General features: G+C 43.7%; 1 protein-coding gene across 2 annotated transcripts in view; it reads left to right on the top strand.

The window, feature by feature from the left end:
• The window catches only part of METTL6 (methyltransferase 6, tRNA N3-cytidine), a 99234-nt gene extending 77708 nt beyond the window's left edge, over positions 1-21526 (top strand). The window contains exons 5-7 of one of the 2 annotated variants that reach the window (XM_086942076.1): positions 9811-9952; positions 16675-16744; positions 19479-21526. In XM_086942076.1, coding sequence (XP_086798202.1) covers positions 9811-9952; positions 16675-16733 — 201 coding nt within the window. In that variant the 3' untranslated portion in view covers positions 16734-16744; positions 19479-21526. The remainder of the gene's footprint in view (positions 1-9810; positions 9953-16674; positions 16745-19478) is intronic. The other variant, XM_086942075.1, reaches the window with a different exon arrangement.
• The last annotated feature ends 5059 nt before the right edge of the window (positions 21527-26585 follow it).

Genomic DNA, 26585 nt, shown 5'->3' with positions numbered 1-26585 from the left:
GAGATACCCCTACTACAGAACTGGAGTTACAGGACAGAAACTACTCCTTGGTTCGCATCCAGTACTTTACTCTTACATATTGTCCTGTTCACATTTGGCTCGAATGCTCTCTGACCACTCTCCAGTGCTTTTGCAGATTGAGCTCCCTGAAGCTCTTCTTTATAAGAGGGTATGGAGATTTCCCCAGTACTCCCTGTTAGACACGGTATTTCGCGCGGAAATTGGTACAGAGATTTATGAATATTTTCTTACTAACCTGAGCAGTGTGACCACAATGTGTTCCATCTGGGAAGTCTTTAAGCTCTATGTTCGTGGTATTACGATTTCTAAGCATGCTGGTGTCCTTAAATCCAACCCACTCAATTGCTTAATATTGAAAATGACCTGAAGGTGCTGGAGGGGAAGTTGCAGGACACGGGCGACCAACAGACTCTGGCCCAGATTAGGACAACAATCTCTGAATTCAATGAATCCGCTGAAGATGAAGTCAAACACTTAGGAAAATATGCAGTCGCCAGGGTATATTCAGAGAGTGATAGGCCCAGTGCCACTCTGGCCTCGACGGTCAGATCACTAGTATATATACGATGGTAATCAGATAAAAAAGAGAAGGTGCCCTGGCAATTCTGGATGTGTTTGCGGGCTCTAAACTTCTAGAGTAGCATCCACACCGGATTCAGATGACAAGGAGCAACTTATAGGCCCACTCAGACCCACAGAAATGAGTGCTGCACTTAAAGACATGCCCAATGAGAAAGCTCCTGGTGCAGATGGTTTAACAGTTGCCTTCTATAAAGCTTATCAGGACAAGTTGATCCCACACCTAGTAAATGTATTTGAAGAAATGGCCAAAACAGGGCTAATGCCTCCATCCATGAGGGAAGCTACAATAGTCACTATGCTAAAGCCCGGAAAGTCTCCTTAATACTGTTAATCCTATAGGCCGCTGTCTCTTTTGAATACAGATACTCAGCTCTTTGCTAAAGTCCTTGCAAACAGGTTCGCCCCGCTACTTCCTGGCGTAGTCAGACCGGAACAGACTGGGTTTGTCTCTGGACGGTCATTGTCCAGTAATCTACGCACCCTATTTGGCACTATAGCACGCATCAGTCCACAGGTCTGTTACAACCCAGGGATCGTTTTTAAGGAGGGGGCGGTCAAACGGAGAAATGAGAGACTTTGAGTAAGAGTACTGAAGGTCAGCATCTTTGTTTATTTCACAAAAGACCACAAAAAAATTATGAAAGTCAGTATCAGGGCTGTTCTCCTAGTTTTAGAGTCCAGTTTCTTTCTGGTCTTTCCCAGACTGGCTGTTTACTCTTCCGGTACTTCAGCTCAGCGGGACCGATGGTAGCGGTATGAAAAGAAGAAGAAAGAAAAAAATAAGTCTGGGGTGAGTCGCGGGAGGATACTGGAGTTCTTGCTGGGGAATGGGAGTGAAGGGAGAAGTCACCTCTACCTACACTGTGTGAGTTCTGATGTGACCTTCCTCCTCCCCTTAGACAGTGTCCTTTTTCCCTCCTGTGCCCTGCAAGTCCCTTTAGTGTGGCCCGTACCTTGCTAAGCCACCCTCCTCCAGGGGGATGGCTGGGTGAAGCGTGGTCCTGCTGGCCTCCCGGCTTCAGGGTTCCGTCCGTCAGAGTGGTCCTCGCCTCGGTCTTCTCCTCCGTTCCTGCTCCACTTGTTCCAGTCGCTGTTCACCCCGTCAGAGCAGTCCTCGCCTCGGCCTTTTTCTCCGTCCTGTTTCCCTCGCACCCGCCGTTGTTCCGCCTTCGTCAGTCCTCGCTGCCCACGCCACGGTCTCCCTTACACCTGTGAGCTCTGCGTCGCCGCCATGAAAGTAGGACGATCCTCCTATGTTTGGCGGGTGCTCCTCCAATAGGCTGCCCGCTGGCGACGTCATAAGTCACTCCCCCTGGCGTTCCTTCTGGGTTTGTTCCTTAAAGGGCTCCTGAGTTTCCTGTATAGAGGGGTAACGTGAGAGATATGAGGGGCCAGCTAGTATCGAAGGGTAATAGAGTCAGCAGTTCGTCATCGGACTCGTGACAAGGTCAAAGCCGCTGCATTGTTTATGGATATCGAAAGGGCCTTCAACTCGGTGGAGTGGAGGTTTTTATATGCAGTTCTTCGGCGGGTGGGAGTTTGAGATATATTTATAACCCTGGGGTAAGTATTATATACCCACCCAGATGCTTGAGTGCGGGTTAATGGTATGTATTCCTGCACCATTGACATAACCAGGAGAACCAGACAGGGCTGTCCCCTCTATTTTATGCTTTAGTTGTGGAGCCCCTCATGTGCGCAATGAACGAATATTACACATATCGTGGCATCCGATCCCTGATTTATAATCTTACCCTATCTGCCTACGCTGATGACACCTTCCTGTATATTACGAAATGTCAAGCTAAATTTAACCTTAAATGCTGCAAGAAGTAGAACACTTTAGTCAACATTCAAGGCTTCATGTTAATTGGCACAAGACTCTTATTCTTCCGCTCACACCTTGCACCACTCCAGTCCAGACCAACTATCCCGGTCAGGTATCTTGGCATTATAATTCACACAGATGTTGAGCTTGACCTCTCTGAAAATTATGGCAGAGCTGTTCACAAACTATCAGAAGCAGTGGACGCTTGGATTAAGCTTCTCTGTTGTTGGTCTGCAGGATTGCATTGACAAAGTTGGTGGTGCTCCCTTGTTTTCTACGTGAACGGGTGGGCCCAGAATTGCACAAACCAGTAGGTTTACAGTCCCTAACGTACTTGCTACAATCACAGACTCCGCAACATGGAATTACCATACTACACACTCTAAAGAGTCCAGGGTACGCAAACTAAACTTAAGTTTCAACTGGAATGGGAAGAGGAGTTGGAAACAGAAATCATAATAGTACAATGGACATGGTGTTTCAGCAAAACCAAATCAATCTCACTGAATGGTCGACACCGGTTGCTGCACTTTAAATACTTCTATCGCACCTACTATACCCCTGCAAGAATGTGCAGGTATGGATTGAGGGAGGACAGTGAATGCATAAGATGCTCTGAGACAAACGCTCACTTCACGCACCTTGCAAGGGACTGCCCCGGTATACGGAAGTTCTGGCCTGAGGTCATCAACGATCTTTCCAGAATGCTAGACTGCACCATCCCAGAGTCGCCACTAGTGGCCCTGTTAGGCAGTGCTTTAAATGGAAAAAAATAAGTGCAGGTACTCACCAAAAGGTGCAGTGGGCGTAGTTTTGGGAGGGGCTAAGGTGGAACAAGGGGCGGGGTTAGCTTTTTGACTTTGCCAAGGTTGTATGCACGAAATCTCCATGCATTGTTAGAATATCGGATATATCTGTTCATTCGATATCTCATTAATAACTATATATATGGCACTTAATAAAAAATGTTTATTACTACCCATAGTAGCCTTTTTTAGCATCCTTAAAATAAGAAATGATTTTATGTGGTTGAAAAGGAGTGATGGAAGAAGTAAACATGCTACAGATAGGATATCAGAAAGAATGAAGTATCTACTGGGCCGATCTGGCTGCACTGTTTGTAATAGAAATACACACATGATCCCATGTGTGTTAATTCAGTTAATAACTGATATTATATTCCTCATATACGTACTATACTAAATGCCAAATGCATTCTTGCATTTGTGAATGAAACAAATATTAAAAAGAAAAGGAACAGGCTTTCAAATCACATTATAAATGGTAATATGGTCTTTCTGAATCAAAATATTGCCAATTACGTGAAGTCCTGGTTAGGAGACGGGGCTTATTACAAATTAAATATGTTTTCTGTGCTTGTACCACATAACTTGTACAAAAATTTATGTTTTCCTGCTTTTGGCATTCGATCACAGTGTGCAATAAATTGCAGCCAGGAGTGTGAAGAACACGCACACACCTAGCCATGCAACACATTTACTGGCTTCTGATAAAAATGCAGCCATGTACATCCATGTGGCATGTAGGCCCAGGTGGTTTAACACTGGCTGCACACATCCCTGTTTAAAGAGCATGTCACATTTTTCACCGGACTGACAAGGTCGATAAAATAAGGATCAGCGAGTTTGGTAACAAGATCCTTTTTATTTGCACTTGCAAGTATTGTATTGTAATGTAATTGCATTTATATAGCGCATACTACCCCTGATGAGGCGTCAAATCACTATCAGTGAGTAGCACGCTCCTCCGTAACCCATAAAGGATTAATGTAAAATTAGTATATTGAAATATGAAAATAATTTGAGTGGTAGATATATGTTAGTAAGTTATTTGGATTGAGAAGGATAGCGGAGGGATAGATTTGTATTTATATAGCTCTTGTTACCCCTGATGGGGTGTTAAAGCGCTTTTTTGGCAAGTAGCACGCTACTCTGGAACCTGTAATGGATTTGTTTAGTGAAATATGAGTGGACATGTTAGTCTATTATTTGGATCGAAAAGAATAGTGGAGGGATAGAAGAGGGAAGGATTTAGACTTTTTTGGAGGGGAGGTCATAGCAGTAGGAGGAAGCTTGGAATGAAAAAAAGGGATGTGGAGGGGAAGAGTCCGAGGGAGGGGTTTAGAAAGGCTTGTGAACCACAACGTCCTTAAAAGTGAGGCTCGGGCACCGTGTTATCTTCACGATGTGCTTGTGGTGGAGTGGAGAAGCAGCAGCTGTGCCATCGGACATTGCTGATCAAGGGCCACTGGTCAAATGAGCCTGAGGCCAACAGACTGGCTGCACTGCGACGTGATTCTGGGATTTTAAAATGCCCTAGGCATTGCCGTAGGGGCTGAGCTGCTGGAATTACTGCTGAAATCGAGGGCCAAATTACAAAACCACAAGGCAACTAAAAGAAGTTCTTTTTGATGATACGATTAAAGTGAATATTGGGTCGGTCAGTGGCATCGTCTTTCACATTTTACCTCCGTAAAGGTAATACACACTTTTTTTTTAAATGTCACTGTACGCAGGACAGGAGCTTTGTGAGGGACAGATAAAAGAGGGGATACTGTTCAAGCATTTGAGGGTTTGGCTTCATATTGACGCGCAGAAGAGCCATTTATGTACCCTTCCTAAGCTATCTCCTCGAGTCAAATAGTTTGTTGAAAAGACGCAGTCTGCAGAAAACATGCCCACGTGAACACAGTGCTCCAAATAGCCTTCATTCTGCACTCCTCAAATATGCTTTAAACCCACACTATATCGATTTTGAGTGCCACTCTCTCCATTTAGTAACCACAGACACAACAGAATTAATTTGATTTTTTTAGTTTATTACTGCAAGGACAACACTGGAAAAATTATGCAACATATTCGGGAATCTTTGAAATTGCCTGCTTCTTGAAATGGCTGCTGCTGAAAACAAACTCGGGATGAATGCCTATTTAAGACTCTTCTATGCTGCTCTTCCATCAGTGCTCTCACCCCACCCACGCCATTAATGAGGTTGTGAAGAGCGTCACTTTCATTGTCCACATAGAAAGCGACAGTTACCGCTTTTAACGTGAGCACCAGGTAGTGAGCTTGGTGTGCGGTGCTTTAACATGTGGGTCAGTTGGAGAATAAACCCACTTTTAAATTAAACGCTGCCGGTCAGTGATAACTAACATTTTCAACAACAGAAAAACACAAAGTAGCAGCAGGCAAGGCAATTCACATGCGTGGTAGGCAATTAATATGTGTGGCGATAGTGAAAGCATTAGCAAAGGCTCTTTTGTTCTGTCCTGTCCACGGAATATTCTACCCAGAACAGTGCGTCCCACCGCCACCCATTTGATTGTAAAGCCCCCTCTCAGCCCCACTGTGAAAGATCTATGGATAAGATAACCTCTCTGCAGACACCCCCCCCCCCCCCCGCACTGATGAATTCCAAAGCAGCTCACGCTGGGTGACAAGTGCTCCCCTGATTAATTCCCTGCAGTGCCCGTTAAAGGTTGAGGGGCGAAAGGAGTGCTGCCTATGTAGAAGTCAGGTCCCATGAGTACCGGTACTCTCTTCGTTTTAGAAAAAAATGCCGGTACTCAAGGGGTGAAAATGAAAAAGTGCCGGTACTCAGTACCGGTGAGTACCGGCCCATTTAAAGCACTGCTGTTAGGGTTTGACAAACAGATACCCAAAGGCAGCCATAGGCCTTCTTTTAGCAAAACACAGAGTGGCAATGAGATGGATGAGGGGCCCCTTACCCACTGTATCGGAATGGCATACGGACTTGGCGTACTGTTACATGCAATCTGAAAATTACAATGTGTTGATGCCGGTAAAATGTGCGCCCAAAGATATATGGGGTCCTTTAAAACAATACACACTGGACAAAGCCCCTATGCAAAACCTCCAAGAGGAGCAGTATCGGGAGGGGGAGGGAGGAGCGGGTGGGGTCAGGAGATATGGTTTGTGTGTTTGCTGTCATATGGACATACGATTAAGGCCATATCTATTATATAATGTACTTCTGTGTAATATCCCTGCTCAAGGGAAGGAACGTTCATGATTAAACATAGACTGCTTATGTTAACTGAAACATTGCGATTTTTGTTTTTTTTAACAATTTTCTGCATTGGTTGATTGAATAGGCATTAGCGGAATGACCACACATTGTGTCTGTGTATGTTGTTGTATTTTCTGTAATGCAAAATGGCAAAGTTTTAAAAAAAAAAGGCTTTTGGATTCTTTTGGGTCCTTTATGCAATCTTTAAATTTAATTGTCAATAAAGCAAAATCGCATACAATGATTATGAAGTAGAGACCAAAAAAGCTTAAAACTTTTTACTGTGAAGGTACAGAGTTGACGAGGGTTTCCTCCTTTACTTATTTGGGGGTCCTGTTCGATGAGAAGGGTATGTGGGTCCCCAGCAGAAAGCAACAAAAAAAATGCCATTGCAAGATTCACAGCAGCCGTCCAGGGTTTCGCACAATGACTTGGGGCGAAGCCCATTGTAGCCATGCTAAACATTTATAGGTCTAAATGTATTGCCATTGCTAGATATGGGGCTGCAATCTGGGGTTATAAAACGGGTGAGGGGCTCCAGATTGTTGAAAATAAGTTTTTAAGGTTTTTTTGTCGGTCCTGCAATCTACCCCACCTATATCATACACCAAGAATTGGGCATTGGCTATGTTTTTGATCTGATACGGCTAGCTCCGGTGGTATGCTGGTTAACGATTTGGCTTAACCTAGAACTCGCTCTGAATCAAGAGATTGTCAGGGGTTGTGTTTCCATGGAGAGAGCAAGTTGAATTCCGTGGATCCAGTATGTTAAGTTAGTCTTAAACAAACCTGGGTGCCTTGATCTCTTCGACTCCCCAGAAAAAATACAGAAAGAGGACCTTGTGTGGGTTAAAACACAATTTTTAAATGTGTTGTCTGCAGAATGAGAGGCGATGGAGTTAATGAAACCTACAGTGATAGCTTATCTCCTGTTAAAAACTGTGCCACAGATAGAATTCTATCTGACATTTGTTACAAAGCCCTTCCATTGCTTTCTTTTAACTATATTTTGTTTTAATCTCATTCACAGTCTATTATCAGATTTGCAGGGATGGAGTAGGGTGAGCGATTTAGACCCCTGCACCTATGATCATTTTTCAACCCAGGACACCATGCATTTATAATGTTTTGTGATAATTTTTCCGAAATCCTCCGAAAATTTGTAATCCCTATTTTAAAGGGAATAGTTTTTATGCAGGTTAGACCAGCTTTGTTATACTTACAGATTTTGACTGATCCCTGTGAGACATTTTATATTGCAAGTTTTTTAGTGGCAGCCGTGTGACTTAGGAAAAAATGGTTTCCTACGACATGGAACCTGTCCGCGTGTATAGGATTAAATTACTCTGTTTTTATGTGTGTTTTTTTCTTTTGAGAAAATGTTGCCTATGAAATATGATATACCCTGGTGTCCGTTGCTATTTTGGAATTATTGACAACCTGTTTTTTTTCCTTTTTTTGTATATTTATGTATTTTGCAGCTGAAACGTTTTATTTCGCCCACTGATTATTGATGAATTGTGTTTTAAATTGTTGCAGGGATTCTGCTCATACACAGAACTGGCAGGCAGTTCGGGCTGGACTGTTCCCATGAGTTACAGGGTCAGACTGATTTGCATATGGCCATGTCTGAACTGGGGTGGCAAAGTGGGCTAAAGAACGGTGATGGATTAAACCCAGATCCTCCGTCCATCACCACCCCCCTTCGTACCGCTTTGTTCGCCATAAGTTGGCAGGGTATGCTCAGATGTGAGTCCCTTGCTCACTTTGCCACTGGATTCAAGCAAGCCTGGCTGAAGACGGCTGTAATGCCAGAAACCGGTCCTAGGAAGCTTGTTTCTGGTCCAGGGAAGGAATGGCTTGGCAGTTCGGGCTGGACTGTTCCCATGAGGCACAGGGTCAGACTGATTTGCATATGGCCATGTCTGAACTGGGGTGGCAGAGTGGGCTAAAGAACGGTGATGGATTAAACCCAGATCTGTTGACTGGGTGAGAGTGTTTGATTGGTTCAGATGCTCCGTCCATCACCACCCCCTTTTTTACCGCATACACAGAACTGTGCACAGAGACCCAGGACCTCAGTGAATAGTAGTGGACCAAAAAACTCACCTCAACACTTAGAACCCCTAACCGACTAGCATCAGTGCCTCATTAGCTCTTCGTCCTATAGCAAAGGTACCAATGATTAGACAACCCAGAACACATGCGACTTAGGTTCCTCTCCGGAATAGTGGGAATCGAGAACACTCTTTTGTTTGTTATTCTCATACCAGTCCACAACGTGAGTAAATAGAGACTCGGGAAAGTTTAAAATGTTTATTTTAACGACTTGAAGATGCAGTATTTTTGCTAACATAAGCAGGCATATGATTAAAAATAATACGATCAACATAGTTACAATTCCATAAAACACAAAGGGAGAAATCATGTTTTAATGATAGTGGAAATATGTACCACCCTCCTTAGCTAGGAACTATGTTTTATATAATATAGAAGGTCTCTTAGGCTTGAATCGGAACCCCATACCTCTAAGATCAGCAGAGGTGAATCACATCAGGATCTGCAAAAGCTCTTTCTCTGGAAACAAATTTTCTCCAAGTGTCAAGATCATGCATGCAGTGAAATATTAAAGGCCCAAGAATTTCAGTTAGCTGCAGCTGCGTGTATGTTGTGTTTAAGCGTGGGTCGATCAGCTTGAATAACAGCTAACATTGTAATGATAACCTTGGAGGCTTCAGCACTCACTGTGCAGACTAAAGTCGAGATGTAAGTCTAGGGACATTGAAAACTAGCCATTCTCATGTGAAGAAATTCAGGCAGCCTAACTTATAATAACAGTTAACTGCAGTGTCGTGTGCAAATCCAGCAGAAAGGTAAATGGCGTTTAAACTTCTAATAAGCCTATGCTAACATAGCAATGACCACAAGTAGGGCCCTGCCTTCACTACAAAATCTTATCAGTCTTGTGCTATTTGTTGTATGTTGTGTACTTATATGGTTTTTATTAACCAAATAAAGTGGTTTTGAATGACTTTGACTGACTGACTAAAAATGTAGCAGAGGTTTTGATTATCGCAATAAGATCCTCCTATCTGATGTCTGTAAATTTAGAAAAAGATGACCGATCTGAAAACTAATGTTGCAAGTATGTAACTTTTTCTTTAGCCACTCATCATCTTGAGGCTTGTCTTGTTAGATTACACGCTGTGACAAATAAACTAAACTAACCTTACCTGTTCAGAATTGCATTTTATTTTTGTTGTTTAGCAATAAGGTAAAAAACCTGATTCTAGCACCTTGCATGATCAAATGTATGTGTTTTCTAATAGGTGTTGAAAACAGGAGGATGTGTCTTATTCAGAGACTATGGGCAGTATGATCACGCCATGCTTCGGTTTAAACCTGGAAACAAGCTTGGAGAAAATTTTTATGTGAGACAGGATGGGACTCGATCATATTTTTTCACAGAAGGTATTGTCACTTGCTTGATCTTAATATTAATGAACTGCAATTTCATACATTGATCAGTAGAACACAGCATAATTACTAAGGTGTTTGGTCTCAACCACAAGATGGGAAACCTCTAACGTGTGATGCAAAAGCACACTAAAGTTGGTCTTGTAGTTTTGATTGAGATGGTGGTAGGGAGGGAATTGAGGACTGGGTCGGTGAAGTAGTGCTGGTTGGTGGTACTATAGAGGGATAAAAGTTATGGTGATAGGAAGTAGAAATGAACATATGTTGTGTATTTGTGTTGGTGGCGAGAAACAGGCTCTTCTTTGTTTCCACTGTTAAATGAGAACACTTTTTTGCAAATTCCTGTTAAGGTTCTGATTAAGGAGAAGTATGCACGTTCATGTGAAGGGAATAGTTCTCAATGGTGGAACGTTGGCAGGAGAAATAAAAAAAAGGAAAAGAAATCTGTTTAGGGTAGTTTAATGAAGGGGGGCTTGCATGATTGAAGCAGATGATGGAAGGAAGGTTTACAGCAAATTGTTTGGGTAGCATGGAAGAACTGTTGGTCAATGGAAAATCTGGATGGCCAGAACTGAGTCAGTCAAAGTTTTCTTACCACTCGGGATTTCTCAGAGTAGCACTCTATTTTTTTGTATTTTTCCTTTTGTAGCTTCTACTTTGACACTACTACGAAAGAGGAGTCCAATCTAAATTGTTAGGCCACGTTCCCTCTACAATTAAACACAAGCTTTTCAAGATTGTTTTTGACCTTCTTGGGTCTCATAAGTAAGGTTCAGCTTATGTCTCAAGGCTCATTTACGTTCGCACCCATGTCTGGGCGTACCCCTATGTTACGGTGACTTAAAGAAACCACCACCAGGTGATAGTTTGGGTGTCTGCTCTGGATCTTCTCAACTACTACCTTTTGAATAACATTCAATTCCATTGTTTTTAGCTTTTGAGTCCCATTACAGAAACAGGTCACCCATATACAGAACAGTCTTGACCCCAAAAAAGGGAACAGTCTGCTTGTAGACAATGTCCAGTCTACCTGAGATCATGTGGAACCCCCTGATGCTTTTGAGCCTTATTTAACTACAGCAGTGTATCCGTGAGTTACAACTTGGTTCCTAGTTGCAGTAAGCTGGGGGCCAACATTTGAACTATCATCTCCTCCTAAGGAACCTCATTAATACCTGAAAAAAGTAATCACTGGAATTTTTTGAGCCAATGAGGCTTAATCACTGGAAATATTTCTGGCTAGTATTTGTATTTGTATGCAGTATTTATATAGCGCAAACTGTCGCTCCAAAAGGAGCATCCTGGCGCTGAAGGAGGACTAAGCTCTGAAGGAGGACTAATGCATAACTGTAGCTTGTCTGTGCCATTACAAGAGTGACCAACCTTATTCAAATCATATTTTTGATTCCCCTCCCCAAAAAAGAGAAGTCCATTCCAAGTTGCTGAATCATGTTTTGTTTGTGTGGGAGTTATGCTATAAATGCTGTTAGCACAGTGGATTTCTGGTGTAGAAAATAACCTGTAGATTGAGGGCCGCAATGTGGATACTGGAATGATGCAGTGCAGTTTTATGCTAGAAGCAATGAGGATGTATTTTATTAGCTATTGAAATGTAATTGTGGGGAGAGCATTGTGAATACTGGAAGTGAAATTTGAACAATGGCCTCATGGTATTCGCTGCAGTCTGATGAACCGCTTGAAGGATCCGGAGCTTAATCCCGTATGATCAGTACTCTGACCGAAATTGTAATTGCACCAGTGCCAGGATTGTGGGTGACGTGCCACAATGAGCATTCCTGTCTTATTTGAGCATACTTTTATCATCCGAGGTCATCTCACAAAATGAACATCCGATTGTCAACAGAAACACGAAATGCTAGTTCAGCACCCTCTTGAAATTGGCATTGAGATTGGAAGTATTGTGGTACATGATTGCAGCATCCTGGCACATAACTGCGGTAGTGATTCTGTTGGTGGTTTATTTTCCGGTAGTTTCATTTTGATGGGCTATTAACTGGTACAGAAACCTTAATGGACATTATGTTTTGTTAGTTTTCAAAGGTGATTTTATTTCCTGAGGTTTATAGTATTTAAAATGTTTGTGGCATTTGTAGCTGTAGATACACATCTTGTGCATACCCCTGAAATTTAGTGTTGGACTTGGATGTGTGCAAGTTTTTCTTCTAAGAAGTCTTTCGAGTCACGAGGTATTGTGACTCATTACTGGTAATGCGCATGGACCTCTGCTCTGTTTAGATTGATTTTTTTCTCCGCTGTCTGGTAAAGACGTGTCCCTTTGACCTCCAGTTCAACTCTCTGTGGTGTTCTCACAGGGCCCGTCCAGATCCTCCGTAATCGTCAGCTGAATTAGGAATGTAGTTCATTGTCTGTTCCAAGTATCATGTAGTACTTTACTTCAGTTCCGCTGTCAAATTAGACACCCCATTCAGGGTCTGCCTCCTCTTGGGCTCCTTGACATGCTAGAATATACCTGTGATGGAAAGAAGTCAATTCCTCTACTACTGAAGTGTTGACCCAAGTACCCTAGGACAGACCTCCATCAGGTGTGCAACCTCTGTCTGTCCCTGGGCCTCGCCTATCGAAACAAGTAAACTCTTTGTTACCGTCAGGATCCTCGCATCACTTCTGCTTCTATTGCACACCACCAAGCAGACAATACTCCAGACCTGTTCAGAGAACAAGACACAGAGAGCGAGCTGCAGTCCGAGGCCTCCGGCACAGAGACTCCAGTGTTGGTGATAGAGGAAAATTCTGGGTCAGACGTCGAGGCAGTTGAGACTCCACCTGCACAGTGCCCAACCACAAAACCAGTGGCAGGGAGTACTAATATACCGCCTCCCACCCTTCAACAAATCTTGGTAGCCAAGCATCACCCTCACGGGGGGTCAGCATTGAGCACTCCTTGACCAGTCATGAGGCCTTCAGACCTCCACTGCCGCATGTTCATGGTCGGTACTGACTGCTGGGTCAGATCTGACTCGCGCCCATCTCTCAGCATTAAAGCATGCCTCCAAGCCACGTCCTTCTAAGCCACGTCCTTCTAAGCCACATCCTTCTAAGCCACATCCTTTGACATCCACCAACTCTTCAGCTCTGGCCTCGAAGGCATTTGTGAGGCCGGTCTGGGAGTACCAACCATCGATGCTTAAATCAAGGTTGGAGCTGGTAGGCCAACGGGCTACCTCTGCTCCAAGAAAGTCATCCAGGGCACCAGCCTCTTGCCCTACTGAGGATCAAGATCAACCCATCCTGCAGCACTTTCAAGAGGAGCTCGATGTCAGACTGCAGAGCATCCACATCCATCCTGAGACATGATGGATTCTAGCCCAGCCCTTTCTCCAACCAAAGGGTCTTATTTCCTTCCAAGAGGAAACTGACTTTCGAGGAGGCCCTGAATCGACCCATTGAGCCGGTGTCCAAGGAACCTCTGCATCATGACTTACCTATTCTTTGCCCTTCTCCTCCTCCTTTGCTTTCCTCTCCACCACCTCCTCTCCCACCCTCCCCACTAGTACCAGTGGACCCCTTGCCAAAATAAGCACAGGTCCCCACCATTAAATGGAATGTGAGTAAAAGTCCAAGGTCTCCCTAAGACCTTTACGATGCACCTTATGACCCACTGCCCCATGAGGACCCATGGGATGATAATGATGCAGAGTCCCTGGGGGAATCTGACCAGGGCCTCTAAATGGCCATGCCCTCCCCGCTGGACAACACTACTCAATACCACAAGGTTTTGCAAAGTGCAGCTGCATTCCAGAAGGTTGAGATGCACTAGCAATCTGAGTAGGGGGTCTTCTTCATGGAGACACTCTCATCCACCCAGACGTCCATGCACTACTCGCCAATGCTTAGGTGGATGCTTAAACCAGCCTCTGACATCTTTAAGGGGCAGGTCGAGGCAAGAATCATCACAACCCATCCACCCTTCACATTGCTGGTATATTCGGTTTGTGGTGAGTGGTCCGCATTATCAGTTGAAAGTGCTGCCCTACGAATTGGCCACAGCTCCAGGGGTTTACAAAGTGTCTTGCAGTGGTAGCCGCACACCTCCGAAGGAACACTGCCCATGTCTTTCCTTACCTAGACGATTGACTGATAAAGAGCGCAACAGAACAGCAATGTGCAGGGCACACCCAGACTATACATCTCTGGCACAGTTTAGGCTTTACCGTCATTGCCATCAAATCTCATTTCCAGCCCTCCAGATGCATCATTTCCTTGGGCCATACTAGACACTAGCACAGGCAAAGCATGCCCAGCCCAGCAAGAGTTCAAGCCTTCCAACAGCTGCACCCTCTTTCTCAGGCACATCGTCTGGTAACGGTCAGAAAGGTCATGCGCCTCCTAGGCATGATGACCTCTTGCATTACTATAGTCTTACATACAGGGTTACAAACGCAGGCATGCCTAACAGCACAATGATTACAGAGGGCCAATGGGAGGATCTAGTGTTGATCTGGGGGTCATACTCCTAGCTCTCTGAAGTGGTGGAACTTCAAATAAGCTTTTGCAAGGCTGGCCATTGTTGGACCCAGTGCCACAGATGACCATCACAACGGACGTCTCTCACACTGGCTGAGAGAGGCACATTTACAGGAGTTAACAGTGCAAAGAATGTGGAAACGCAATCAACAGGGTCTCCACATCAACCACCTGGAGTTGGTAGCCATCCAGGTAGCCCTCAAAGTGTTTTTCCCCTATATCCAACACAAGGTCAATCAATCAAGTCGTACTTGCAGACCGTGGCTTGTCACCCAGGTGCTTGCTGCAGGTTTCAGTTGAAGAGCCAAGTCTTGAGTCCCTTCCTGAAGTGGGCCAGTGAAGGTGCAGTGCGGAGGTGTAGGGCGTTTCAGGATTTGGAGGCGGGATGGGAGCAAGAGCTTCCACCGGAGCAGCAGTGGCATATGCGAGGTGTCTGTGCGTGGTGTGAGATACAGAGGTTCCTGGGAGGTCAGTGGAAATGCAGGTGGTGGTTAATGTAGGTGGGTCCTTGGTCTTGGAAGACTTTGTACGCTTGGGTCAGGAGTTTGAAAAGGCATCTCTTCTGGACTGGGAACCAGTGGAGGTCCTTCAGGTGCTGGGTGATGTGGGTTCTCCTGGGAAGGTTGAGGATCAGTCTGGTTGCTGTGTTCTGGATCGTCTGGAGTCTTTTCATGAGTGTGGTGGTGCCTGCATAGAGTGTGTTGCCATAGTCCAGTCAGCTGGTAATGAGGGCCTGCGTCACTGTCTTCCTGGTGCAGACGGGGAACCACTTGAAAAGTTTGCGAGGGTGTGAAAGCAGGCTGAGTAAGACGCCGTTGACCTAACTTTTCATGGACAGTTCACTGTTGATGATGATGATGATGATGATGACGTTTCAGGTGTGGTCTTTTGGCGTGGGGGATGGGGAGTCTGAGCTCCGACGGCCACCAGGAGTCGTTCCAGTGGGAGTTGTCTGCTAAAGCTCAGAACTTCAGTTTTGTCCATGTTGAGTTTCAGGCAGTTGTCCTTCATCCAGGCTGATATGTTCTTCATACAGTTGTGGAAGTTGGTCTTCGTCGCGGTAGGGTCCGCTGATAGCGAGAGGATGAGCTGCGTGTCGTCAGCGTAAGAGATGATGATGATGATGATGTTGTGTGAGCTGACGATGTTTGCAAGTTGTTTCATGTAGATGTTGAAAAGGGTTGGGATGAACCTTTAGGGACTGAGAAAGAATGTCATGCATCTAAGCGCATTGTCTATGATTCCAATCTGGTGTAGTTGATTGATGAATGTGTGGTTGAAGGCGGTGTTGAAGACTACGGAGAGGTCAAGCGGGATCAGTGCGGTCGATTCTCCTCTGTCTTAGGATGCATATGCCATCTGTTGCAGGGATCAGAGTAGTGTTGGTGCTGTGGTTGGCTCTGAAGCCTGATTTTGGAAACGTCCAGCAGGTTGTTCGTCTCAAGGTGTTCAGTGAGTTGGAGGTTAATGGCCTTCTCCAGGAATTTGGCAAAGAATGGGAGAAGAGAGATGGGGCAGTAGTTCTGGAGCTTGCTGGGATCTGCAGAGTTTCCTGAGGAGGGGGTAATGACCTCTTCGTGTTTCCAAGCGTGGGGAAAGGTACCTGTGGTTATCGAGGCGTTGAGGATGGTGGTGAGCTGGCGGCTGATCTTGTCTCTTCCGAAGTTGAAAAGCCAGTTGGGGCAGCGGTCAGTGGGTGCTCCCGAGCAAATGGAGTTTACCAGAGTGGCTGTGTTCGGTGTGCTGAGTTGTTCCCATGCAATGAGTGGTTATTCGGTGGTGGCGGTCAATGGGATGCTGAGGAGGTCGCAGGTTTGGGGATCAAAGTTTCTATAGATGGTTGCTATCTTGTAGAATTGGTCGGTGAGGGCGTCACAGAGTTCCTGTGTGGATGGGATTGAGTGTTTGGTGGCTGGTGAGCAGGTGAACTCTCTGACTATGGTGAGGAGTTCCTTGGTTTGGTTGGCGCTGCTCTCGAACCGGTGGGTCAGGGCCTCCTTTTTTGCAGCTTTGATCTGGCGGTGGTAGGCACTGATTTGAAGGTGGCTCGGTCGGTGTGGTTCTTGTTGGTTAAACTAATTTGGACAGACAACACAACTGCCATGGTCTGCTTGCTGAAACAGGGCAGCATACACTCCCTGGAGTTGTCTGCTACACCCTGGGCATTGGGAGGTGAGTAATTCAATACATCAGAGCCCATCTCCTACTAGAGTACATACCTGGCATGGACAATGATTCCGCAGACCTGTTCAGCAGGATGCAGGAATAAGTCAACAAGTGGTAAGTCCACCCCCAAGTCTTACTCTTGTACTTCCAATGTTGGACGTTTCCCCCACATAGGCCTATTTGCCACCGCTGAAACACAAAATGCCAAAACATTGCCTCCCGGTAACACCTACAGTCCATTGGCAATGCACTATGGATGAACTTGTGGGGGATATTTGCCTACACTTTTCTGCCTCTCCCACTTCTTCAATTTGTGGTTTGTAGGCTTCGGCAAACATCCCTCACTCTCTTCTTAGTAGCCCCAGTTTGTGCCAGGCAGAGCTGGATCACCTCTCTTCTCGAACTCTCTCTAGTGCCTCACGAGAAGCTACCCAATTGACCGGATCTTCTCTCACAGAATCAAGCCACACTCTGGCATCCCAACCCCAAACAGCTCAATCTTGTGATTTTGCCTCCTGAAGTCCTATAGTTTGGGTATCTCAACCTACCTGGCTGTCCTTAAAGAGACGCTCAGGCCCACAACCAGAGCTTGCTATGCAAATAAATGGAAAAGGTTTGTGCACTACTGTCCTTCCTAGATGTATTGTCCCTCTTCAAAGAGCAGTCCGGGATATTGTCGGTTATCTGCTCCAACCTTCCCTTTTAAGGATCCCTATTATTAAAGCTTTTATTGAGGGAATCAAATGGTTTATTCCACCAAGGCTGCCGCGGGCCCCATTGTAGAACCTCATTATTGTTCTAAATAAACCTCAAGTTCCATCTGAAGGTGGTCTCTAGTTTCCTCCTTAATCAAACTATAGAACTCCCAGTGTTCTTCCCACATCCAGAGTCAGTAGCAGAACGAGCTCTTCATACTTTAAATGTAAAAAGAGCGCTCATGTATGTATGTATGCCCTTCCGAAAAACACAACAGCTCTGTTTTGTTCTACATACCACACAAAGACCATGCACTCTCCTAAACGTGTATAGCATGAAAGGAGCTTTTATGGCATTCCTGGGTAATATTCCTGTATCTAACATCTGTAAAGCTGCTTGTTGGTCTACCCCCCACACATTTACTAAACATTACTGTGTGGATGTTTTAACCGGCCAACAAGCTAGAGTTGGTTAGGCTGTGTTACACACACTTCTTCAGTGATCCTGCTTCTTGGCTCAAGCAATGTGGTGCTGGTTTTAATAAATGTGGTTTCCACTCCTGCTTCTTACGGAGCAATAGTGCAATCCTTGTTTATCAGTCTGAAATTTTGATTTTTCAGAAAAGAGAGACAAGAGGTTTTCACCCTTCCATGGCCATCTCCCACTATTGTCCCTTTAGAAGTAATTATGAAAATAGATTTTGCATGCTATTGCATGCGAGAAAGATCATTCGGATATCTAGCATGTTCATCTCAGATCTGATGGGAACTGGTCTCAGCTAATGAGGATCTTGAATTTTTTTTCTTTTGTTCTACCTTCTGCATGTGTGGATTTTGTGGTCGTGATACAAAGGGGGATGATCAGGAATTGATCATTCGGATATCTAGCATGTTAATCTCAGATCTGATAGTAACTGGACTCAGCCTCAGCTGATGAGGATCTTGAATTTTTTTGCTTTTGTTCTACCTTCTGCATGTGTGGATTTTGTGGTCGTGATACAAAGGGGGATGATCAGGAATTGGCATCCAGACTTCCAGCTAAATTCAGGAGGTAATGCATGTTGGTGGTGATTGGGTTACTGTTGCGCATTATCTCTTCAATTAATGTTTCATGCAAGAAACCGACAATGTGTGGTAACATTATTTTTGTATTTCTGCTATGCTGTGGTGCAGATCTGCTGCAAAACTTAAATGCATGGCAGAGAGAAAAACCTGCAATAATCTGGTTACCCCATATTTGTTTGCATCTGCATACATATAAATGAGTACACAGGAAGGAAACTTCAGAGCACATCAACAGCTGGCATCCACAGCACGGGCTGGTCAAGGTGGCAAGGTTGTGTGTTTGCATTTTCTAAAAGGCTCCATTTGATAATTTTTTTTAATGCAACTCAACAGCTTTACACATTGTAAAGCGTTAAAAGCTGTCTGTGAAGGACGAAGAGTTCATCTTTGCAAATTGACATGTCCCTAATCAGAGTAATATCAGTACCGTCTGAAGTCTTGCACCCATGTCGTAGTAAAGACAGTGGTAACTGATTTTAATGACGTCTTAACATCACAGATTGGGAGAGTTATTGAAATAAAAAAAACTGGTATTGTACTAGTCTCAGTTGTAGAAATCAAACTCTTTGGGAATTCACTCCACTAGTGGTAAAGTGGTAAAGACAAGATTTGCAGCATTTAGGTTTCTCTTTCCGTAGAGACCAGCACAACTGCCTGCAAAAGTTGAGGATTGAGGAAGCAACAAACCCTGCTCTTTTGCCCTCTCTTGTAAACGTTTGCAAGTGCCGATGCTTCTGAATATTTTACTTAAATGATTTTATAACTAACACTGCAATTGAGTTTATCAGTATAACAATGCAATGTTTGATCGTTTACTGCACTGTGGGACTACATGTGTACCTCTCACATGTTTAACGACTTCAAATAAAATTAAAGTACCACTCGCAATGTTTTGGTCTTGAAAGGATTGTGAAATGTTATCCTGACTGAGGGCACTAAGCTAACTTACTTGGAGAAGTTAACATGAATGAGGTGGGGAATATTAGTGCTGGAATGCTAAATTGAATATGCAAAAGAACTGCTTTTTTGGCTGGTATAATTACCTTTATTAATGTGCATTCTCCTTCGTTTCCCTTTTCCACTTTCAGATCACTTGGGCCAGCTTTTTGTTGCTGCAGGATATGAGCAGGTGGTCAATGAATATGTCCTTCGACAGACTGTCAATAAGAAAGAAGGTCTTTGCGTTCCAAGGGTCTTCCTCCAAAGCAAATTTCGAAAACCTTATGAGGATTCCTGATTGCCCTGTTTGAACTTTGTTTGGCCAAAACTGTTCTCCATCTCTTGCCAGCAGTTTATTGAGCCCAACTGATGAGGGGCCTTATTTTTGGACACTTGTGAGCCAACATGAATTATGCTTTCATTGCTCTGTGAATTTGTTTTATATTTGAAAATGTCAGGGTGCCATTTACCTACTAACATTGGACGCCTTGGATGGCGTCTGACTTTTATACTTCAGTACTAAGAACTATAGTACATTTTCAACTTCTAAATTGAGCTCTCATTTGTCCAATTCTCATTACATTTATTTGTTTTTATTTTCGTCATTGATACTCACGAATGTCTCATTTGCATCAAGTGCAGTGCTCATCTTCATAGCAATGGGGACATCCAACTTTGGCTCAGCACTGCATGTGTAACAGGAGCCTTCGATCAGCCGCATAACGCCTTTTCAAGCCTTTTCAGTCATCAATAGCCAGGATGAATGTCTTTGGGAGTCCAGAGCCCAATACTCCAGAGTGCCCCAACGGGTCTCCAAGCATTTGTATGTGGGGCTCATCAGATGGCCCTTTGATCAAAGATTATTTAACAAGAAGGATAGAATTTCGGGAATGTTCGATGTTGGATCACACCTCACTCCCGATGAACTCTAATTTCCATCAGTCATTTGTTCCGAGGCCAATAATCGTCAACAATGCTTCTTGAAGTGACTAGCTAGTAACTATCCAAAACTCCAGAATAAAGAAATAACTGATTGGTTCATTATTTATCAATTCTTGGGTCATTTCACTTCCTTAGAAGCCCCTGAACATTGGACTGTAGGTTGAGCCCTCACTTGTCATTGCTCTGTTCGATTAGGGGGCTATTGCGTGAAAGACTTATTCAGCGAGGCAAGTTTCCTTTTTGCTACACTTTTCCCAAATAAGCAAGTGGAAGATACTAAGGGAGGAATTGAAAGCTTAATGACACCGGTTCACCACCCAGATAATGGCTCTTCAGGGCCTAGGACTGTAGGGAAGTATTTGCATTTTAAATATTTTGCTTCCTATTTTAGAAATATTAAAAAATAAAACAGTTATATATGACCCTTGGAATAGGAGTCTGCGTCGGATTGTTCTGCATGTTGGGCTTAAAAGATTTTAACTGGCTGGGTAAGGAACAGGCAATTAAAATGGTGTTATGCAATAATGTAAGTCATAGACCAACCTAATGCCATAGTTCTGGCATAGCACTTATTCAAATTAAACTTGATTTTTAGATTTACCTTTTATGAGAAAAGCTCCAAAATGCTTAGGACAACTTCTCAATCCATGTGTGTTTTTGCATTGAATAACTTTCAGCATTAAAAGTCCCATTTTTAGGTATCGCTTGCGACAGCTAGTGCATGCACTCTCGCTTGCAAGATCTATTGTTTTCTACAGGGGCTTAGAATCCACCCACTGCTTACATTTGTTTGCTTCACAATCACTCTTACTTGCTGCCTTTTAATTGGCCAGTGCATGCTGGCTTCACTTCTACTTTCGTGTGAAGCATGGACCAAGTATTGATTGCTTCATCTTGATTAGCATCCTTTGTTGCTCGCACTGTTATTGAGGTACTGTTTTTTTTTTTCTTCCTATCGTGTCACATCTTTTTTTATTTCTTCTTCCTGTCATGCTGCTTCCAAACGTCATATTGCTTTTTTTTGTTTTTGAACTCTTGTAGCGTTTAAAAAAAATCACTTTTAGCCATGCTGCACAGCAGCCACGCTGTTCTACAACATGGCTAAAGTACATTGGCAAAGCCAATAACTCTCACATGGGCGCGACCTGTTGGCTTTGCCAGTGCTTGTATTTTAAATTGTTGTAATTATCAGCCTTTGTAAACGTTCAGCCATCCTCAACAAGACAGTTATTTTAATAAAAAGAATAGGAATTGACCAGACGTCTCTTGGTTTGACATGATCTAGTTAGGTTTTTTGAAGAGTTCTACATCTTGCAGGCACTTAAGGGGTTTTCGTGGTACATACAAATGCACATACATTTTGTTAAAGTCTGCAAAGGTTAGTTAATACTAATGTTAATGGAGAAGGTGGTTCGTGTTGGGGTGGCCTTAATACATTGTGGACAGTGTTCAGTTGGAGCCTGGACATGCAGCACTATTTGTTGACTCCATGCAGGGTCTCAAGTCTGCTGAATACCCTTGTTTAATATGTCTTTGGTTCAAAGGGGTCCTGAAAGCTATCTAATGTGGCTTTGTTCTTGTGGTGGGTTGATGACATTTCAAAGCCCTGGACTCTATGCCCTTTGAGTTTTTTTCCACATTTGATGTAGGACAGTCTGATATTTCTCACTTCATGTAGTATGGTACTGGCTCTTTTTGCCAAATGGTGCACAGAAATGTAACTGTAATCCTAAATTCGACCTGGAAGCCAGGATGGCGCTTTTGAGGCGCGTTGTATTGTAACTTTTTTCCCATTTGAGTGCCAGCCTGGTCTATTGGTGTTGCTCTCATAGTAGTCCATCAATTAATTTTTTTATTTCATAGTTTTATATACCACCAGGTCACCACTAGGTATAATTAACAAGTAACCAAGTACAACAAACAAAATAAATATCAAGAGGAACTTTTAATCCGCTTCTGTGAAAGGCAGGCTTAGAATACACAACACCATGATCAGTACTTTAGTCTTGTCCATGTTTAGAGAATTGGAAGTACTTTGTGAAGCAGTGGTAGCTGGAAGTTGGTCCCTTTAAGCACTGAGTTTACCTGCAGGATGGAAAATGGATCACTCAGGGAATCCTATCAGCAGGGCTCCCCACAGGACCTTCCTCCCTCCAACACTCTCCCCTTCTTCACAGGGCATATTGGTCTTCGCAAGCAGGCAGGTGCTGGTGATCCTAGGAAGGCAATCTTGGTTTTGCCTGGGTGATGTCCCCTCACCCAGCAGGGAGAGTGGCAGGCCTTGGTCTCCAGTCCTGGTCACAGGCAGACGTCTTGCAGAGTGTCCCTTTCTCACACAGCTCGTCTGTCTACTTGGTAGATGATAAAGTTTGGGGTCTCAACCTCCCTTTGTTATAGTCCATTTTCAGACTGCAATATGTGATTTAGGGTCTGAGTCTTTGAACTTTTATGTTGGGGTTCTACTTCTTTTCAAGTGTCCACTTCTTTTACTTCTTTCCCCCTGAAAGGATGTCTGTCACAGCAGGCAAGACTCCATTCACCCACAACACAATTCATGGAAGTGAACAGAGTTCACACTTGGATGTCAGACATAGCAATGTGTGCATTAAAAGGTTAACCCAGGCTCACAGCCCTACTCTTTATGATTCCCTCATCAGTCCCCTCTCCTTACCGTGATGTGTCCAGGCCCCTTCTTTGTGATCTATCACTGAATCCGAGAGCAACCCTTTAAAGTATAAAGGGCAGAGTCTCTTGTTCCTTTCCCCCAGTGTGTGTCATGCCCAGCTTATAGGAATGCAGCAATACACAAAAATACACAAATCTGTCTAATGGATTCCTCTACTCCTCACGTCTTTACCAGGGAGGGCTGGGCTTCCCGTAGTGCAACCCACGGTCCTCCATATAATATATCAATGCAAGGACACTTGCTCAGTGTACATCCACTGCACACTTACTGTCCAGCACTGTTACCTCGCATACATTGTACCATTACAAGTACACATACATTCAGTCTGTGTGCACTGTTTAGCGCTAAAGCTTTGCAAATTTGTACCAAATAGCAATGTCCCACAGTGCAACAATGGGTAAGAAACTAATCAAATAAATCTTTACAGTACTGAAGAACCATGTATTTATTGTATAACCAACTAAATTGCGATGAAGAAAAGGTATAGATATTGCCAGACACAAAAAAGTCAAAGGTATTTAGGCAATTTTATTTGAAATTAAAAGCAGCATCAATTATAAATTGAAAAATTGCTAAAGGTGCAAAGCGAACACAGTGCTTGTGAAAGGCAGGTGAAAAGCGCAAAGTGAAACACACGAAAATAAAAAAGCAGCAAACGGAAACCACTAGATAAATATTGTGCAAGTCTAGTAAGTCCAAAGTTTTTATATGATTTCATTGCACAATATGTTTCATTTTTCTGCCGGTATGTGTTGACGACATTTTGACCTTCAGGTTTGTTGTCAAATACCAGCAGAAAAATTAAACTGACTGTGCAATGACATCCTATTAAAACCTTCGACTGATTAGACTCATAAACAATATTTTTTGGCTGGTTTCTTTTTGCCACTTTTTTGTTTTCATGTATTTCACTTTGCGCCATTCACCTGACTTTCATGAGCAATGTGTGTTAACTTTGCATCCTGAGCACATTTTCAGAGTCTTCTAACAGTTCACCGGATGAGGACTATTTTAGTGAAGCAACCATTTTGGCCCAAAAGCCAATATCAAGAGGCTATCCCAAAAACTTTGTATCGAGATCTCTTAAACGTGCATAGTATTGCTTCAGGGAGTTCTTACTTAGTAGTATTCCCTCGCTAGCACATGCGCAGGCTCTCTTCACATCTGTTGGTCATTAACTGCAGGCACTACAAATACGAGCGCATTCGCCACCGACACTCCCCTTCGGTTGCAGGCTTAATCTGAGCTCGGGGTATCGACGGACAGGTGAGTGTCGGGGCCAAGTTTTGCCACATTATACTTTGCCCTTAGAAGTCGCGATGTAGCAGTTCCTTTGGTTTTCTTAAAAATTGATTACTGGGGCTGATATTTCTGTTACATCTAGCAATCCCCCTGGATTGTGAATATTGATCATTGGGGCTGATTGGATTGCTTTCCCTCATGGACATTTACCTAACTTTGTAATGATGTCCATATGCAATGTTGCTAACTTGTTATTTGCTCTATGTGGGGCCTGTTCCTTTGGACACATTTGAGGATTTCAAGTATTACGTATGCTAGATTTACAGGGAGCTCTTGTGCTCCACCAGTTACTCCCACATTCGTGCTCCCAATGAATTCTTGACCAGGCTGTATGACATAATGAATCTGTCAACTATGCCGAGAGTAGTACAGGATATCGTTTTGAAAGTTGCTTTATTGTTACTTCCCTTATAGAGCGGTGTCCCTATCCTGAGCTGTTGCCAGGCCGAGTTAGAGTTTTTTATCCAGCACTAGCGAGTAAGAATCTTTTTCTTTTTCCGTGTTTTATCACAGTGATCTTATGCCTAGAGACTTATCCTCCTTACACAGGTCTCATAAATTTCTTAAATTGCTTCTGTCTCCAATAGGTAATCTCACCTTCCGGAGCAATCGGAGTTTTGAACACATTTGGTCTTTTGTATCCTTTCTTTATACACATATTTGAGCACTTAGCAGCAGCATCTATATAGGTCCTGAAGAAAGCCTCGCCCAATCCAGGGGCACATTAGGCAGAAACATGTCGACCATCACTCTTCACTTTATCACTGCGACTTAAATCCATGTCGCTGATGCACTGTTTTTAATCCTGGCAAAGGGTGCTCCTGAATGAAACATATTTGATGCCCCCTTGCTAGTTTTATTCACATTTCCCTCACATTTGATGTTTTCTTTGCGCTACGCCCTTGCTCACATTATTCTGCTCATCACATGTGGATTTAGAATATCCTAGAATTAGATACCTAAAAACATCCCTGAGCTCCTCCCTCTCAGTGAGGGGGTTGTAGCCCTCGAAGAAACTAGGCCTTTCCTTCGAGAGGAGAATCCCATATGATGAAGCATGTCACCTTTGGTGAGTGAGGGATCTCGTCCTAATAAGGGAATTCCCCATAGTTAAGTCTGATTGGGATAGTCTATGGCTTAACTATTACTGTCTATTGTCAAATATTTTGCACTTTAGAGACCCAGGGATCTTACATGTGTCTTTGTCTGATTAGTTGGCGATTGAATCCTTTGCAGGTCTCTAAACTTCCCTAAGACCCTCTTTTCGAAATTTGTTGTTGTATTGAGTTGGAGCAGCCTAGGCTGCGGGTCTTTTCTCGGACGAATATCAAAGTGGAGTATTCGATTTACTGCAGGAACTTTTTTGTGGGGATGTTATGTTGGTTACACATAGACACTAGATATCTGGCCTTTACTTTCATATCTTTTGGAACTGTTTAGATCAAAGATGGCTGAACGACAAGGTCTAGCATTCGATGACACTATAGCACAATCTATACTGAGCACACCCAGCATAATAGACACGTTTGTTTCAGGGTGGACCAGCGGCACAAGCAGATGACTAGTCTAAACAGTTAACTCTTAGGAAATCCCATTCGCGCATTTACATACACGGTGCTATTATGACAACTGGGGCAACTGTGCACCAACGGGTCTAATAGTCACCAATTCGCCCTGTTTATTTTTAGGTGACAAACTATTTCTAAAAGATTGGTCACTCGTGGCATGGCGGTGTACCCGCGATAGGCTCATTCGTATAATCAACATGGCCAAACGTATTGCAGACACGATTCTCGTCGCGATACAGACGTTAGAGTCCCTGGTCCAAGTGAGCTTATCAGGTGCTCTGTTTAAAAAACAGAATGAAGAGAACAACAAGAGCAATAAAGAGTTTAAGGACTTGGTTCTGCCTTTAAAAATCAACAAATTCAAGAAAGACCTTGCGCGTTTTTCTATGGATAGAGTGTATCCTTATACCAGTGCTGATTACATTCCACCACAATTTAATCGGCAAGGAAGGAGGTATGGATCAGACTGTTCCACATCCGGGAGCGATGAGTGGTCCAACGACTCGGATAATTAGTACCAAGGTGATGAGGGCCTGCTCAGAGGAATATAAACAACTGGAGAAGATACCGAGGTGGTCCACCTCCACCACCACCACCAAAATGGTGGGCACCGGGACCTTTTGGTTTCCCTAATGTACCACCACAGGGACATATGTTTCCATACCAGCAACAACCACAAGTATACTCAGACCAGCATTTTTTAGGATTTGGCCGAGGCAGATTGAGGGGGAAACAACGGAACCAACAGGCCCAGGTTC

This window comes from Lissotriton vulgaris, chromosome 10 (assembly GCF_964263255.1).
Source record: "Lissotriton vulgaris chromosome 10, aLisVul1.2, whole genome shotgun sequence".
NCBI classification, from domain to species: Eukaryota; Metazoa; Chordata; class Amphibia; order Caudata; family Salamandridae; genus Lissotriton; species Lissotriton vulgaris.
This window is presented reverse-complemented; position numbering and strand designations above follow the sequence as displayed.